The sequence below is a fragment of the Callospermophilus lateralis genome, chromosome 3, assembly GCF_048772815.1.
Source record: "Callospermophilus lateralis isolate mCalLat2 chromosome 3, mCalLat2.hap1, whole genome shotgun sequence".
Lineage (NCBI taxonomy): Eukaryota > Metazoa > Chordata > Mammalia > Rodentia > Sciuridae > Callospermophilus > Callospermophilus lateralis.
In genome coordinates, this window is record NC_135307.1 from 102,378,569 (window position 1) to 102,393,954 (window position 15,386).

The following is a 15,386-nucleotide window of genomic DNA, read 5'->3' on the forward strand; positions in this document are numbered from 1 at the left end:
TTGCAGGCCATGAGGCCCCTCAGAGACTTGATTTCCTCACTGCAAAGTAGGGCTAGTGGGAGGACCTGTTGCATGGGGTCATGGTGAGGATCACATGAATAAGTGGAGGGAAGAGGCTTACAGGTGCTTGGCATGTAGTAAGTGGAGTCTGTGGTTAGCTGCTATTATAGTTAATGCCTCATTCACACTACAGATTGTGGTTGTATATTTTCCGTCCTAGTAGGCAGAGAAATGACTTTGCTCAGTGGTTTGTCCTTATCAATAGAATATTGATAGATCACATATATCGTAATTTCTCTCCAGGAATGGTATAATGTTTGTTTTATTTTAAGAGAAACAGTGTAATTTAGACTTGTTTTGTTTTGTTTTGTTTTGTTTTGTTTCAGTAATGAGGATTGAACCCAGGGCTTTGTGCATACTATGCAAGTGATCTATCACTGAGCTACAGCCCAGCCCTGGACTTTAAAAAAATCACGTAGGAACCTTTATTCCAATGTTTCAGTGAACTCTGTTGGCAGCCTTTAATAAACTGAGAAGATGCTCAGTGATTAGGGACAAATATTCATGGTGGTATAGCCAATGAAGGAGTCAGGTGTTTTATCAACTTATAATCTTATGTTTTAGTCTCCTGTGCCTTTCCATCTAATGCTCTTTCTTTAGATCTATATTCAGCAAACATGGGCAGCTTTGGTTTTATTAGTTTTTTTTTTTTAATCGTGAAATACTCAAAGCATCCCATTTGCTGTCTTAACCATTTCTAAGTGTATAGTCCAGTGACATTAAGTGCATTTGCAGTGTTGTGTGAACATTATCACTATCCACCCACAGAATCCTTCTCATTTTCCCAAACTGAAACTCTACCCAATAAACACAACTCCCCAATTCCCCCATCAACTTAGCATGCTGCTTTTTTTTTTTTTTTTTGGAGGGGTTAGGGTGGGTACTGGGAATTGAACTCAGGGACACTGAGCCACATATTGTGGCTCTATTTTGTATTTTATTTAGAGACAGGGTCTCACTGAGTTGCTTAGCACCTCGCTTTTGCTAAAGCTGCTTTGAACTCCTGATCCTCCTGCCTCAGCCTCCCGAGTTGCTGGGATTACCGGCATGCACCGCCATGCCCAGTATCTTGCTGCTTTCTTTCTCTGTGACTTTGAACACTCTGAGTAATTCACATATATAGAATCATACAACATTTGTCCTTTTTTAACTGACTTATTTACTTAGCATTCTGTTGTAGTATGTGTCAGAATTTCCTTTCTTCCTAAGGCTAAATAATATTCCATTGTTTGTATGTACCTCATATTGTTTATCCATTTGATAAATAAAATCCTTTTGGCTCTTGTGAATAATACTACTATGAACATAGGTAAATAGACTTTAAAAAATTGTGATCAAGCATATATATCTCTGTTGAAAAATGATTAAATATATAGTTGGTTAGAAAGCACCCTCCTACCCTGGTCACCTGAAATCTTCTAATTTAGAGAGAACCACTGTGTATATTTTGTCTTCTCTTCCTCTAGCTGCATGTTGGTCTATACTTGTGAACTGAGATCATTTTATACATATTTTAAAAATGTTTGAAATTTCCGAAGTCAATCAGTGGTTTCCTTGTTTTGAATAGCAGGCTGGTGTGTGCCTGTGCCGGGCCAGACAGAGGCTGGCCTTCCCCTCTCAGTCTTCTGTGTGATTGGTACAGCAGCCCCCATTGCCAAGTGGAAACAGGCTGTGAGAAGTCCAAGGTCACCTTGCTCTTTCTGCATCAAATGCTGGTCTCTAACTTGCCTCTCCTCTCCACCTCTTCCAGGCAAATGTCTGCAGACTGCGGTTAACCGTCCCACCCGAAAGTCCAGTTTCAGAGCAAACTGAAAAGAAGATTGAGAGAAGAGAGCAGGTGAGCCATCTTTGAGGCCAATCTTCAACAGTCCTGGACTTGTTCTGTTTAACCCACTCTCCTCCTGTCCCCAGGCAGTTCTCAGAGCTGTGCATCTGCTACTCTGCTGATATAAAGCCCTCCTTGACCTGCCCGCCTGTCTCCCAGAAGCCGGCCTGTTCTCCCTGGTGGCTCTGCCAGTGTTCTGCCCCTGCTCTTGTTTCTTGGCGAACACTGTGGCCCTGTGTTGCCTTGGAACTATAGGGACACTGGCCTTAGTGACAGGTGCTGTGGCAGGGAACGTGGTTTTTCCTGAAACAGCCCAGTGCGGTTCAGTCAAAGGGTCCTTTGTGAGCTGCTGCCCAGCCAGAGACTTTCTCAGGAGCTGAGAGTAGCCAGCTGGGAGCCCAGTTCAGGCTCAGGCATGGAGGAAAAGCCCAGCAGGCTGCTCTGGTGGCAGAAGGGACACCTTGACTAGATGCAGGAGGAGTCCTGCTCCAAATGGTAAACACTCATGTGCCAGCAACTCCTGTGCTAAGTGCTGGGACCGTGAAGATAAGTGTGACCTTGTCTTTGCCTTAGAGGAACTCACAGTTTCTCAGGTGAAACAGACATAAATAAACAATGATGTGATATTTCAAGTATTCAGATCCAGCAACATAGAAAGGGCTTTGGGAACACAGAGAAGGGAATAACTGAATACTTGGCAGGGACATTGAAGTGCAGGCTTAAAGACTAAATGGGAGGTTGTATTTACCTTAGCCCGTGTTCCTGGCTATTATAGTGCTCATATGAGATTTCCAAAAGTTCCTGTGTTGATGTAGGAGGTGAAATGATTAGAGTATAAGTGTTTAGTAATGTAATCAGGGATTATCTCGTTTGATAGATTCATAATTATATTTATTATTATACTGGGTAGTAATTGTAGTTAGGTGAGGTATGGCTTGAAGAGGTGGGTCATTGGGAGCACTCTCTTGGGAATTATATCTTGCCCCCAGCTCCTCCCTCTGTCTCTGCTTTCCAGCCGCCAGGAGGTGAGCAGCTCTCCTCTGCTGCCACCATTCCTCCATGGTGTTCTGCCAAAATTTTGAAATCTGAAATGCCCTGAAACCGTGAGCCCAAAGTAAACTTTTCCTCTTTTACATTGGTCTTGTCAGGTATTTTGGTTGCAGCAACCAAAAGGCTGACTAACACATTGGCCAAGCTATTTTACTCATTCACAATATAGAGTTTAAGAAATAGCGAGTGCTAATGAAGACAAATAAAACAAAAGGAGGGGATAAAAGTGCCAGAGATTAGGTAGTCCTTGTGCATGTTTCATATAAATATAACAAAACAAAAATGATGTAAGTTTCCAAAATGGAATCATGAGATAGAAGCTTCTTGAAGTACAAGCCTTGCTTTGGCATTAACCAATAATGTGGTAAACCATAGAAAATGAAGCTTCTCATTGATTGGTGAGTAGTTTGGTTAATAATGTCCTTAAGTTTACTGGAGGTCCCCATATCCCCTTCCCTCCTCTACATCCGTCTCCTCCCACTTCCTATGAAGGACAGGGTGCTTCCCATGCCAGTGCAGATGACAAAGGACTGGGAAAGGAAGTGGAGAGGAAAGAAAAGGTAGAGAAAAGTGAGAGAATATAAACTTGCTGATGTGCTCACAAAAAATGGGTCCCATTAGAAAGATCTAGAAAAATGGCTTCTCCAGGGAGAAGCAGGGAAAGGGCAAGGTGGGCCTGGGGCATCTAGCTAGAAAGCAGGGTAGCACTCAGAGATGAGTGAAGTCCTGGAAAAGGATGTAGGAGTTCAATTGAAAGGGCCCTGTCTGATCAAATGGTAACAGATGGAGCATCACAAAGAATAATGACAGTACAGGTGGAGTAGCTCTGATCTGAAAACCTGCACTCCCAAATGCTCCAAAACCTAGAACTTTTGGAACACTAACATGACAATCAAAATGCTTTGGATTTTGGAGCATTTCAGATTTCAAAATTTTGGAGTAGGGATGCTCAGCTGGTAAAGTCTTTGCAAATATCCCCAAATTCAAAAACTCTGAAGTCTGAAACACTTTTGGTCCCAAGCATTTTGGATAAGGGTTATAACACATTGAATAGGTATAGTTGATAATGTATCAAAATATATAGGTATATTTTGATAATCAGAGAGCGAGAGTGTTGGGGAGGGGAAAGGGGCCTTTTTATAGAATGCTAGCTAATTAATTTAGAAAAAGTCTCCATTTTGTAACCAGGGATGTTCATAAGTGGATGCAAAAACTAGTTGGTGAAAGATAATTGTGGAATAGGATATTCATGTGGTCTAAAAATGTTACCTTGAAAGATGACTTACTGATTCTACAGGGTCAGCGTACCTTGCAGTGGAGCAACTGGGCAGTCAGCATTTCAACCGAGTGATCTAATAGGAGACAGGCCAGGTTATGTGCTTTCTGAGGAAGTGCACTATTACCTGTGTACCAGTCTTGCCAAACTTGTCTAACTGAATTAAAATAAGGAAGCAAAATCCAAAATGTGAAACTGTTTACAAAACAAGTGGTTTGTGCCTCTCCATAGATTCAATGATATTTTTAAAAAGATGAGACTTGGTAGTAGACAAGAGAGACTTAAAAGACCTAACGTGAAATGTAATTTGTGAACCTTAATTAGATCTTGGATAAAAAAATTTGTAAAAGACATATTGAGATAACTTAAATAATTTTTAATATAAATAATATCTAATATTTTAGCTATCATTGAGAAAATGGTCATTTTCTTACTTATGATAATGGTACTATGGTTATGTCGTTGAAGAATTCATTAAGCTTCTCTGAAAGTTCTTTGAACATTTACCATAAAAAACAGTTTTGGGTCACATGGGAGATTGGGGAGGGGAATAATAGAAATCCACTGGATTAGATAAAGGGAAACAAAGGGAAGGGATGGGGAGGGGGATAGGAAAGAATAGAATTAATCGGTCATAACTTTCCTAGCCTCGTATTTGTATACACAGCCAGGGTAACTCCACATCATGTACAACCACAAGAGTGGGATCCTAAATAGAATAAGTTATACTTTATGTATGTATAATTTGCCAAACTACACTCTCTGTCATGTATAACTGAGAAGAACAAAAAAAAAGTTTTGGGTCAAAAAACTTATAACCACAAAGAGAATGGGAAGGGTCAGCTTGGCTACTGGTGCCTTGAGATGACCAGGATTGGCTGGGACCCTCTGTTGCTGGGAGGACATTCCCTTCTGCCTCCACACTGCTCTTCTCCCTGTATGTCCCTTTTATAGCTGATGGTTTCAGGCACAATGACTGCTTAGAATACTTTTAAAAATTTTGTTTTAATTAGTTATACATGACAGTAGAATAAATTTATGCACTTTGATATATCATACATAGATGGGATATAATTTCTCATTTTTCTGAGTGTACATGATATAGAATCATATTGGTCATGCAGTCACATATATACATAAAGTAATAATGTCTGTTTTGTTCTATTCTTCCTATCCCCACATCCCCTCCTCTCTCATTCCCTCCCCTCCCCTTCCCTCCCTTCATTTCCTTCTATCTAGTCTAAGTAATGCTATACTTCTCTAGTGGCCCCTGCCTTATTGTGAATTACCATCCACATATTAGAGAAAACATTTGGCTTTTGGTTTTTTGGGACTGGCTTATTTTTTAAAAATATTTATTTTTTAGGTGTAGATGAACACAACACAATGCCTTTATTTTTATGTGGGGCTGAGGATTGAACCCGGGTCCCACCTGTGCTAGGCGAGCACTCTACCTCTGAGCCACAATCCCAGCCCCGGGACTGGCTTATTTCTCTTAGCATGATATTCTCCAACTCCATCTATTTACTGGCAAATGCCATAATTTTATTCTTCTTTAAAGCTGAGTAATATTCCATTGAATATATATACTACATTTTCTTTATCCATTCATCTATTGAAGGACACCTAGCATGGTTCCATAGTTTACTATTATGATTTGAGCTTCTATCTGCATTAATATGGCTGCATTACTGTAGTATGCTAATTTTAAATCCTTTGGGTATAAACCGAGGAGTGGATAGCTGGGTCAAATGGTGGTTCCATTCCCAGTTTTTGAGGAATCTCCATACTGCTTTTGTATAGTGGTTACATCAATTCATAATCCCACCAGCAATGTATGACTACCTTTTTCAGCACATCCTTGCCAACACTTATTGTTGTCTATAGTTTGATGATTGCCATTCTGACAGGAGTGAGGTGAAATCTTAATGTAGTTTTGATTTGCATTTCTCTAATTTGTAGAGATGTTGAACACTTTTTCATATATTTGTTGATTGATTGTATTACTTCTTCTGTAAAGTATCTGTCTAGTTCCTTAGGCCATTTATTGATTGGATTATTTGTATTTTGGGGGGGGGTGTTAAGTTTTTTGAGTTCTTTATATACCCTAGAGATTAATGCTTTGTTGGAGGTGCAAGTGATAAAGATTTTCTCCCAATCTGGAGGCTCTGTTCTCACATTATTGGTTGTTTCCTTTGCTGAAAAGAAGCTTTTAAATTTGAATCCATCCAATTTATTGATTCTTGATTTTACTTCTTGCACTTTAGGAGTCTTGTTAAGGAAGTCAGATCCTAGGTTGACATGGTGAAGATTTTGGCCTACTTTTTTTTTTTCTATTAGGCTCAGGGTCTATGTCCTAGTGCCTAGGTCTTTGATCCACTTTGAGTTGATTTTGTTCAGGGTGAGAGATAGAGGTTTAATTTCATTTTGCTACATATGGATTTCCAGTTTTCCCAGCATCATTTGTTGAATAGGCTATTTTTTTTCTCCAGTGAATATTTATGGCACATTTGTCTAGTATGACATAACCATATTTATATGGGTTTAAATTAGAGGCCCAAGTGGGCTGAGTGACAGGATAAGGGCCTTGGTGGCTACGCCTATATGCGTGGTAGAAGAGTTGAGAATTGGGTCTGTTGTCTTTGGACCCAAGCTGCATGCCTGGGGAGATGTTCATAAAGGGTTTCTGAGTGCTGAAACTGGGATGATAGATGTCCTGGAGGGGCTGTCACTACTGAAGACAAATCAGGTGATCCCAAGGAAAGAGGCATGTGTTTAGCCATGTCAAGTGGTATTGATAATCGGGTTGTGTACCCATTTGCTTATTTGTCTTGAGTAATGGTTTTTAAATTTGTTAAAGCAGTAGACATTTTTTTAAATAAATATGTTATATATTGAACCATCATATATAAACCAGGCAAAAGTGGCTTTGGTGGGGATCAGAGTCCTCCTAGTCTCCCTTCCTCTTCCGTTCCCAGATCCTATTGTGGGTGCTTAGGAGCTCCAAGGTGCAGAGGAACTCAGGACAGAAATCACTGGGGCAGTATATGCACCACGATGCCTCTTATACTAGGGAGACCGGGTGTGCAGTCTGAGTACCTGTCACACACTGGTGACTCATTGTAGAAGAACTGGGATAGAGAGGAGGAGGGTGGGGCTGGAGGTTTCTCTAGGACTAAAGTCGTTGGGTGGTGGCAGCACCTGAAGGTTCTGTTGGGGCTGTTCTGAGTGGTTTCATCATCATGTGTTGGACAGGTTCCTGAGCTTGAATCATTGAGAGCCAGAGTCCACGCACCCACAAGGGTACTCTGGAGGGGCCACTTCTTCTGATGTGGTTCTAATATGACTGCCCCTCCCTGGAATCCACAAAATTGCAAAGTACCCAAAACCCTGGATGACCCTCCCTGATCAGATAACTTGGTTCCTTTGAAAGGGGAACTGTAGTTGTCAAAGGCCAGGAGATTGGTGCTAGCTTGGATATGGAAGTGGGAAGAGGTCAGTAGCCTGATTGACTCCTAATAACCTAAAGCTTCACAAAGGATTTCCAGTGCCTTGTTAGAGCTACAGCTGGCTGAGGGTGGGCTGAGCTTTACTCTTTAACACCATCCTGGAAAACACTTAGTGTATTTAGAGTAACTGGGATGCCATGGGTGGTTGGCCAGGCATAGATGCCACTGCCTGCTGGGTATTCTTCTGTCCCTGTTCTCCAGTCATCAGAAGAGGAATTACTCAAAATGCAGGTGTGTTGCAGATGGTACATTTTACCCAGCTGTGTGAAGGTGTGTTCGGAGTCTGCTGGGGGCAATTACAACAGAGTTAGTGCCTTTTTATGGATTTGTGGGAACAAGAGATATACTGGGAGGATTCCTATCCCTAAGGCAGATGCCTGGCTGCCTGCTCCTTTCAGTCCCTCTCTTCAGAGACGTCAACTGCTGGAGCCTGCTTTCTGCTGGTCACAGGTGCACACCCACACACAGAGCTTCCTTATCTTCAGAGCAGGAGTGACAACACCTGGCTACACAGTCAATGAGTTAATACAAGCAAAGTAGCCACCACAGTGTCTTGTAAGGTGGATTGGAGAGGCAGTGATGACATGTCCGATCTCTTCCCTTGAAGGCCAGACCCAGTGGCCTTGGCCTTTGCTGTTCTCCTTGTTACCCCTCTGGACTCATCCTCCCACCCCCTCACCCCCATGCTGCTTCCCTGCCTCTCCTACTTCCTTGGGGGCCATGTGGCTCATGCCTTCTACCTTCTTTTTGATGTAATTTCATCCTATTCCGTGAATCTGAGCATCCCTCCATCCATATGCCTCCTCTTTCTGCATGCACCTAACCTCCCAGCATAGTTTGGAACTGGCTTCTCTTGGAAAGATGCCTATCCCACATACCAGTTCTGCAGCCTGGGCCCTGTCCTAGTGTGTGGCCATGCTTGTTTTGATGATTTCTTTCTTTCTTTCTTTCTTTCTTTCTTTCTTTCTTTCTTTCTTTCTTTCTTTCTTTCTTTTTTTTACAAAATGCCAGTGTTTTATTGGTATATTGCTATTATTTCAGTATTAAATATATTTCATTTTATATAAGCAGATTCCCAGAAGGTTCTAGGCAGAATATTCAACAGGGTATAGGTGGACACGTTAGAAGACATCTGGTCATTTTTCTCTGCTGTTAAAGAACTTCCCTAGCAACTGGCATCTCCTTCTTCCTCTGAACCTCTGATGATCCCTGCCCATGTCTGCAGTCTCTTCCCAGCCAGCTCTCACTTTACCCAAGACTCCCCTGTCTTTCAAGAATCAACTTCCCCACAAAGACCTTCCCCTTGCTTCAGTGACTATCCCTCCGTCAAACTCCAGCCTTCAGGCTGCCCCCCTCGCATGGCACATAGCCATCTGCTGCTAAGAACTCCATATGTCTACAGATTTGTATTTCTGAAATATTTGTATATGACATTCAATTGTGTAGAGCGATGAGCAGTATCTTTTTATTCTTTCTCCCCAGAACCTAGCTCCCTTTCTTGCTCCAAGTAGGAGCCCAATGAATGACTGTTGATTGTGTTGAATGAATTTTGTGGTAATATCCTAGGACTGCCAAAACAAAGCATTTCAAACTGTAGGACTTGAACAGTAGAAGTTTTTTCCCTTGTGATTCTGGACACTAGAAATCTAGGATCAAGGTGTTGGCAGGTCTGTACTCTGGAGGCTCAAGGAAAGAGTCTTTCTTTGCCTCCTGTAGCTTCTGGTGCCTCCTGCAGTCCTTGGCTTGTGGCTGCATCACTGTACTCTTCATGTGGCACATGGAGTTCTCCCTGTGTACACATCTGTCCCTGTGTGTAAATTTGCCCTTTTAGTAATGATAGCAGTAAAAATGGGTTAGGACCCACTGTAAGGACTCACTTGACTCTGTCTCCTGTTTTTTTTTTTTTTTGTTTTGTTCTTTTTTTTTTGCACTGGGAATTGAACCCAGAGCCTTGAGCATATGAGACAAGCACTCTACCAACTGAGCTATATCCCCAGCCGGACCCTGTTTCCAAATAAAGTCAAATTTTGAGGGCATTGGGGCCTAGAACGTCAACTTTTCTTTTTTGAGGACTCTATTCAACCTCTAACAAATTTCTTTGTATGATACAATTACCTTAAATTGTATGAACAGCTCAGATGAATTAGCTGTGGGCTCTTAATTGTATATTAAGAATCACTGGTCACTTTGTTCCGGCTTGCTCAAGATGGCAGCTCCCACGGCAGCAGCGTGAAAGTTGTCGTGGGCAGTTGCTGTCTGGAGGTGCTAGAATCAGAACAGAGGAACCTGGTGCCATGTCACGACTGATTGTGAAGAACCTCCCGAATGAGGAATTAAAACTCCTGGCTACTGATGATACCTCCAGTCGAGACCTATGCCGAATGGACTGACATCATCACGGATCTGTGGTGGCAAGGAACCTTCCTTGATCTGGTTCCTGAAGTTATACCAGTCCTCTCTGCCCTCCTGGGGGGGCTCCTTACTTCCCTCCTCTCTGATTCTCCCACACTACCCCATCTCAGCAGGAAACAGCCAGAATGAGTCAATGCCCATAACAAAGAGGGGGAAACGTTGGGAGTTGCCCCAGCTCCAAAGAACTTCCCCATCCCCTAAGAAAAGCTGTCCAATAGTGAGCCCTGCTGGCTCACATGATCCTTACCCACCAATCAGACTAGCCCTGCTGGCTCACATGATCCTTACCCACCAATCAAACTAGCCCTGCAGGCTCACATGATCCTTACCCACCAATTAGAAAGCACCCCATGCCAACTGTCAAACCCTTCAACCTTTAAACTGTCATATCTGTCTAACCACACCCCCCCTCCAGCTCTATAAATATGCAGAGCTGTTCCTCAATAAACGGGCATTTTCTTCGAAAAAAAAGAAAAAAAGAATCATTGGTAATGTGGGAGAAGGGATGCTAATTAGTTTGCAAGTACAAATTTCATGTTGAAAAAATGATAAATATGGAATTATTTATAAAATTGTTGAACATTAGATTTAAAATGGATAGTAGATAATTTGAAGCTATAAAATCTATAATTTTCTAAGAACTTTGAGAATGTCTGTTTCCACATTACTATTCAGATCCATTGGCACGGTGTTTCCATGTGTGTACAGGTATCCTCACTCCCCCAACCACACACACACACACACACACACACACACACACTCAAATAAATAAATAAGAGACAGAACCTATGCCAACACAGATGTGTTGAATCAGGATCTAATGCTTAGCTGAATTGCTGAATTTCAGGGAATCTTATTTGAACTGATTGTGTTCTTGTCATGAAGGCTTTTACAAATTGATAGAAAAGCTTGAAGCAGACAATATTTTAAATAGTTATTAACATCCAGCATTTAAGTGTCCTTCAGTGACCTGATGTTTTTAAAGAAGCCCTTTCCAGACCTTTGAAAACCGAATGAGGGAGAGCAGATGTGTGCATATGGACATAGAGTGGGGAATTTTGTAGCCAGTAAAATGTTTCACAGGAAGAAACCCTGGCTATCAGGTTTTATAGTCCCTTTCCTTTAAAAGCCCTGGATGAATAAGCTCTCTGGTTCTTATCCTTGGCGTGACTGTTTATACAACATCCAGACTGTTGCCAGGTGAGGGAGTGTGCTGCCATGATTCAGGGCTGCAGATGGGGCTGGGGCTGCCCTCTGTGACAGTGTGCAGGGACTCTGGTGCCTCTCAGCGATAACAGCCCTGGAGGATGGGACAAGGCCTGGGCTTCTAGTCCTGGCTTCCTCACCACCACTGCAGAGCTCTGGCAGGTCGTGCCATCTCTAGGGGCCTCAGTTTCCTCTGCGAGCAAATGGAAATATTAGCTTAGACTCATTGTTTTTCCAAATTATTTTAGCCGTGGAACTCTTTCTTCAAATAATATTTTTGTAAAACCATAATGCATCCCACTAGTGCAGGGGCTTGATTTCAAATCAGATCAGGGCTATATGGCTGCCCCCAGTGGCCCCCACCCCCATTCAGCCTTCCACCCACACTCCCATGAACATTGAAAAGGAGCTGGGAATATTGTTTGTAAACTGTCTCGACTACACAACTCTTTTTCAATTTTTCTGAAGTTCAGAGAAGTAACTAATGTTGCACAGAGCCACCCAGCTGGTACAGAGTGAATTTGCGATCCTAAGGCAGGTCTGTAACTCTGCCATGTAGCCCTGGGAACATCGACTTGCATACTCTGTCTTATCAGGCTAAAGCTGCTTAGGAGATGTATTTACATTTTATCAGTCAGGGTTACCTAAGGCATGTCCTATATACCCTTAGGTTCCAGAAAAACAGTTCCTGATTCCCCCCCCCCCCCCCCCAGATATTCTTTCCTTTTACTCTGGGGCTGTTGATTAGAGAGTGGTCTCTATTTAATCTGTGAGACTGTCAGAAAATAAAAAAATAATAACTTTTCTCATAAGTCAAAGGCTTTCATTTCTCTGAGAATACAGAGCTGGCAGCCTTCGCTTCCCTATTCTTGTCCAGGCTGTGGAAGGGCCTTTGGGCTCAGCTGTTATATTCATGTTTGTTATAAGAAGGCAAAACAATGTCAAATATGAGTAATGACCTGGGATGAAAAATTTGCTAAGATGGACACACAGGTCAGACAGGCCAGTGCAGATTCCTGAAAGTACCAGTTCTGCTTACAAGATGGATAGGTTGCCCTCTGCCTCAGCACTCGGCAGTCCCAGGGCACCCACTATCCTCTGGTCAGAGAAAAGAGGTCCACTGCAAGAAGTGTTGGAAGTAACTTGACTTCTACTTTTCAAGTCATTCATGCCATGATCCTGGAAATGTGACCAGCTGCTGGTTCTGGCCTCTGGGGCCGTGGCTGGCTGTGGCAGTCTACTGCCATCGGTTCCAATGAGTTAAGCTATGTTTCTGTGTTATTTATTCCTCAAGATCCCTTTTTGACAAAAGGATTTTCTTTTTCTTTTTCTTTCTTTCTTTCTTTTTTTTTTTGTACAGATTGACTGTCTCTCTGATGCCAAATACCCCAGTCCCAATTTCAAAAATTTGATCTGTCTGCCTTCCTTCAACATACGCAGATTGAATATCTATCTATGCTTAGTATCGAGACACAGCTGGGAAGTCCCTGCCTTTGTGAAACTTGTTGTATTGTAAGATTCAGGAGCTGGAAAATATGGTGACCTTTCACTGGCCTCACTGGCCAAACTTTTCAATGGCCAGTGAATCCCATATTGCAGCAATTTAGACTGAATACTTTCCTTTAGTTTCTCCTTTCTAAGTTTCTGAAGTACTCGCTGCTAACACAATGTGAGCCTGGAGGTAAAACTTAAGCTCTAAGTACTCATTAGACATACCCTAATGGGGCACCTCTGCATTCTGACCACACTTCCTGTTAATTCTAATGCATTTCACTCAGGGCCAATGGAGGGCCTCTTCAGTTGGTTGTTTCCTTTTCGCTTCTCGGAACAACTTTCTTTTCCTTCCAGGTCATATTAGGGCTTTTGTCTTCAAGGAGATTTTTGCCTGCTATTGTTTTACCCCAGGAGGCTGGTAATAGGTCTAGTTTAATTTTTTTTTTCGTGGGGGGTTCTTTTTCTTCTTCTTTCTTTCTTTCTTTCTTTCTTTTTTTCTTTTTTTTTTTGTCTTTTCTTTTTTGGGATTAGGGATCCAACCTAGAACTTTGCAAGCATGAGGCCAGTGCTTTGCCGCTGAGCTGCATCCCAGCCCTAGTATATCCTTTTTAAAATTTGACTTTTTAATATTCAAAAATACTATCAAGAGGGCTTAAGAAATCTTTCAATTATGGAGAAATTTATACAAAAGGGGACTGAACTGTATGATGAATCACTAACCCTTCATTCAGCTCTAGTTGCCCTCAACCATGGCCAGTTCTCTTTGTCTATACCCCCATCCACTCCCTCTGCCCTGTGTAAAGAAATAAGTATGTCATAAATATTTCAACATGTTTCTTTCAAGATAGACTGTTTCTTAATATTATCAGAATACTTTTATCATGCATCAGTTATTATTTATCTTACAGAGAGATATTTTAAAGGCTATAAGAGGAGAAACATTCAGGTTTAATGTTGCCAAACATTAGCTCTTTTAATTTTTTCCTGTGTTCTCCAGTTTTTGACCACAAGCATACTGATGTTTTGTAAAACTGATGGATAGCAGTCTCCGCTTTTTTGGCACTTTTTTGGATATACATTTTGTGATTGGGGCAAATGTTAACTATCCACCCCTCCAACTAAGAGGAACAAAGGTGTTCCCTTCAGCTGTACCATATTTATATACTGAGGACGATTCCCCAGAACCTCTTCTATCTTTTAAAGCTTCCTACTTATTCAGAAAATATTGAAAATTGAAATAAAAATCATCAACTCAAAAATAACACTTTGATTTTTTGCCCCCCTTTCCCCACCTGCCAAAATTTGGAGTACAAAAGAGTGTAAAGGAAAAGTGATGTTCTGAATTAAGAGGAAATTGTCATTGGAGGTTTGCATTGCATCTTTCTAGATGTTTTACACATAAGCCACATATTCCTAAAACAAACAACAGGAATGTGCCATTTACTATTTTTCACTAAATGCGTCTTCAGTATCATTCCGCGCACACAACTTTAGATCCAGGCCCTCTCAGGCAGAGTTCCATGGATCTGTTGTAACTGGTATTGTGTTTCCTGTCTTGGTGGTGGCACCCATGTCCCCTCCTGGAAGACAGAATCCAGCTACCTGAGTTTTCCTCTATGCTAGTCCACCTCTGAGCACCTCTGCTTTGTGCGACTGTATCTCATCAAAGCCTCAGGTTCTCATGGGCTTGTTTTTCAGGAACTGGGTGGAGCCCATGACTGAAAGAACATGTTTTTATTTCCTGGTATGTGGGGACTTTCAGTAGAGCTTTTCCTCTTCCTAATTACGTGCCGAGCACATTGGGGATCTTAATGCTGACTTGCCATCCCACGGAGAACCATTAAATAGCTGCTCACCTGAATTTATGAACAAATTTTGGGGCAGCAGCAGTGCCTGCAGGATCTAGGAGCCAGAGACACGTGTGCATTTACAAGGAGCAAGGACAGAGTGTACCAGACTTTCAGATCTTCTCCCAAGGATGTGCAGAAGGTTGGGAAGTAGTGAATGTGTTTTCTCTCTTTTTATAAAACTTATTGTTAAAAAAAAGAGAGAGAGAGAAATTATACAAATAATATGGAAGTATGTAAAGAAAAAAAAAACCAAAAGTAATCCTGCTCTCCAGTGTCCCTGTCCAGCCCCACTGTCCCCTCATCAGAGGTCAATAGTATTAGTAATTTGTCATGTATCTTTCTAGGCTTTTTAAAAATTTTACAAACTTTGAATGGGATCATAAAATCCTCATTGTTCTGACACAATAAATGATATTAAATGCAAATTTTTGGTTTTGTATGTCAAAAAATACATTGTGAAGATATGGAAAGAATCTATGCAAAGGTGGTTGAGGAGCTAGTGGGAGAGTGGGGTTGCCCTGATAGGTTTCCTGCCTTTGCTGGTGTCACGGTGGTAAGAGGATCAGCCCAGGAAAAATGAGGAGGAAGCTGGTTTTTTTTTTTTTTTTTGTACTGGGGATTGAATCCATGGGTGCTTAACCACTGAGCCACATCCCTCCCCCTTTTTTTTCTTTGAGACAGAGTCTTGCTAAGTTACTTAAGGC

General features: G+C 41.8%; 1 protein-coding gene across 2 annotated transcripts in view; it reads left to right on the forward strand.

Moving 5' to 3' along the window:
• Positions 1–15,386, forward strand: part of Myzap (myocardial zonula adherens protein) — an 87,654-nt gene that overhangs the window by 10,178 nt on the left and 62,090 nt on the right. For both annotated transcript variants that reach the window (XM_076850849.2, XM_076850850.2), the window contains exon 2: positions 1,811–1,897. In XM_076850849.2, coding sequence (XP_076706964.1) covers positions 1,811–1,897 — 87 coding nt within the window. The remainder of the gene's footprint in view (positions 1–1,810; positions 1,898–15,386) is intronic.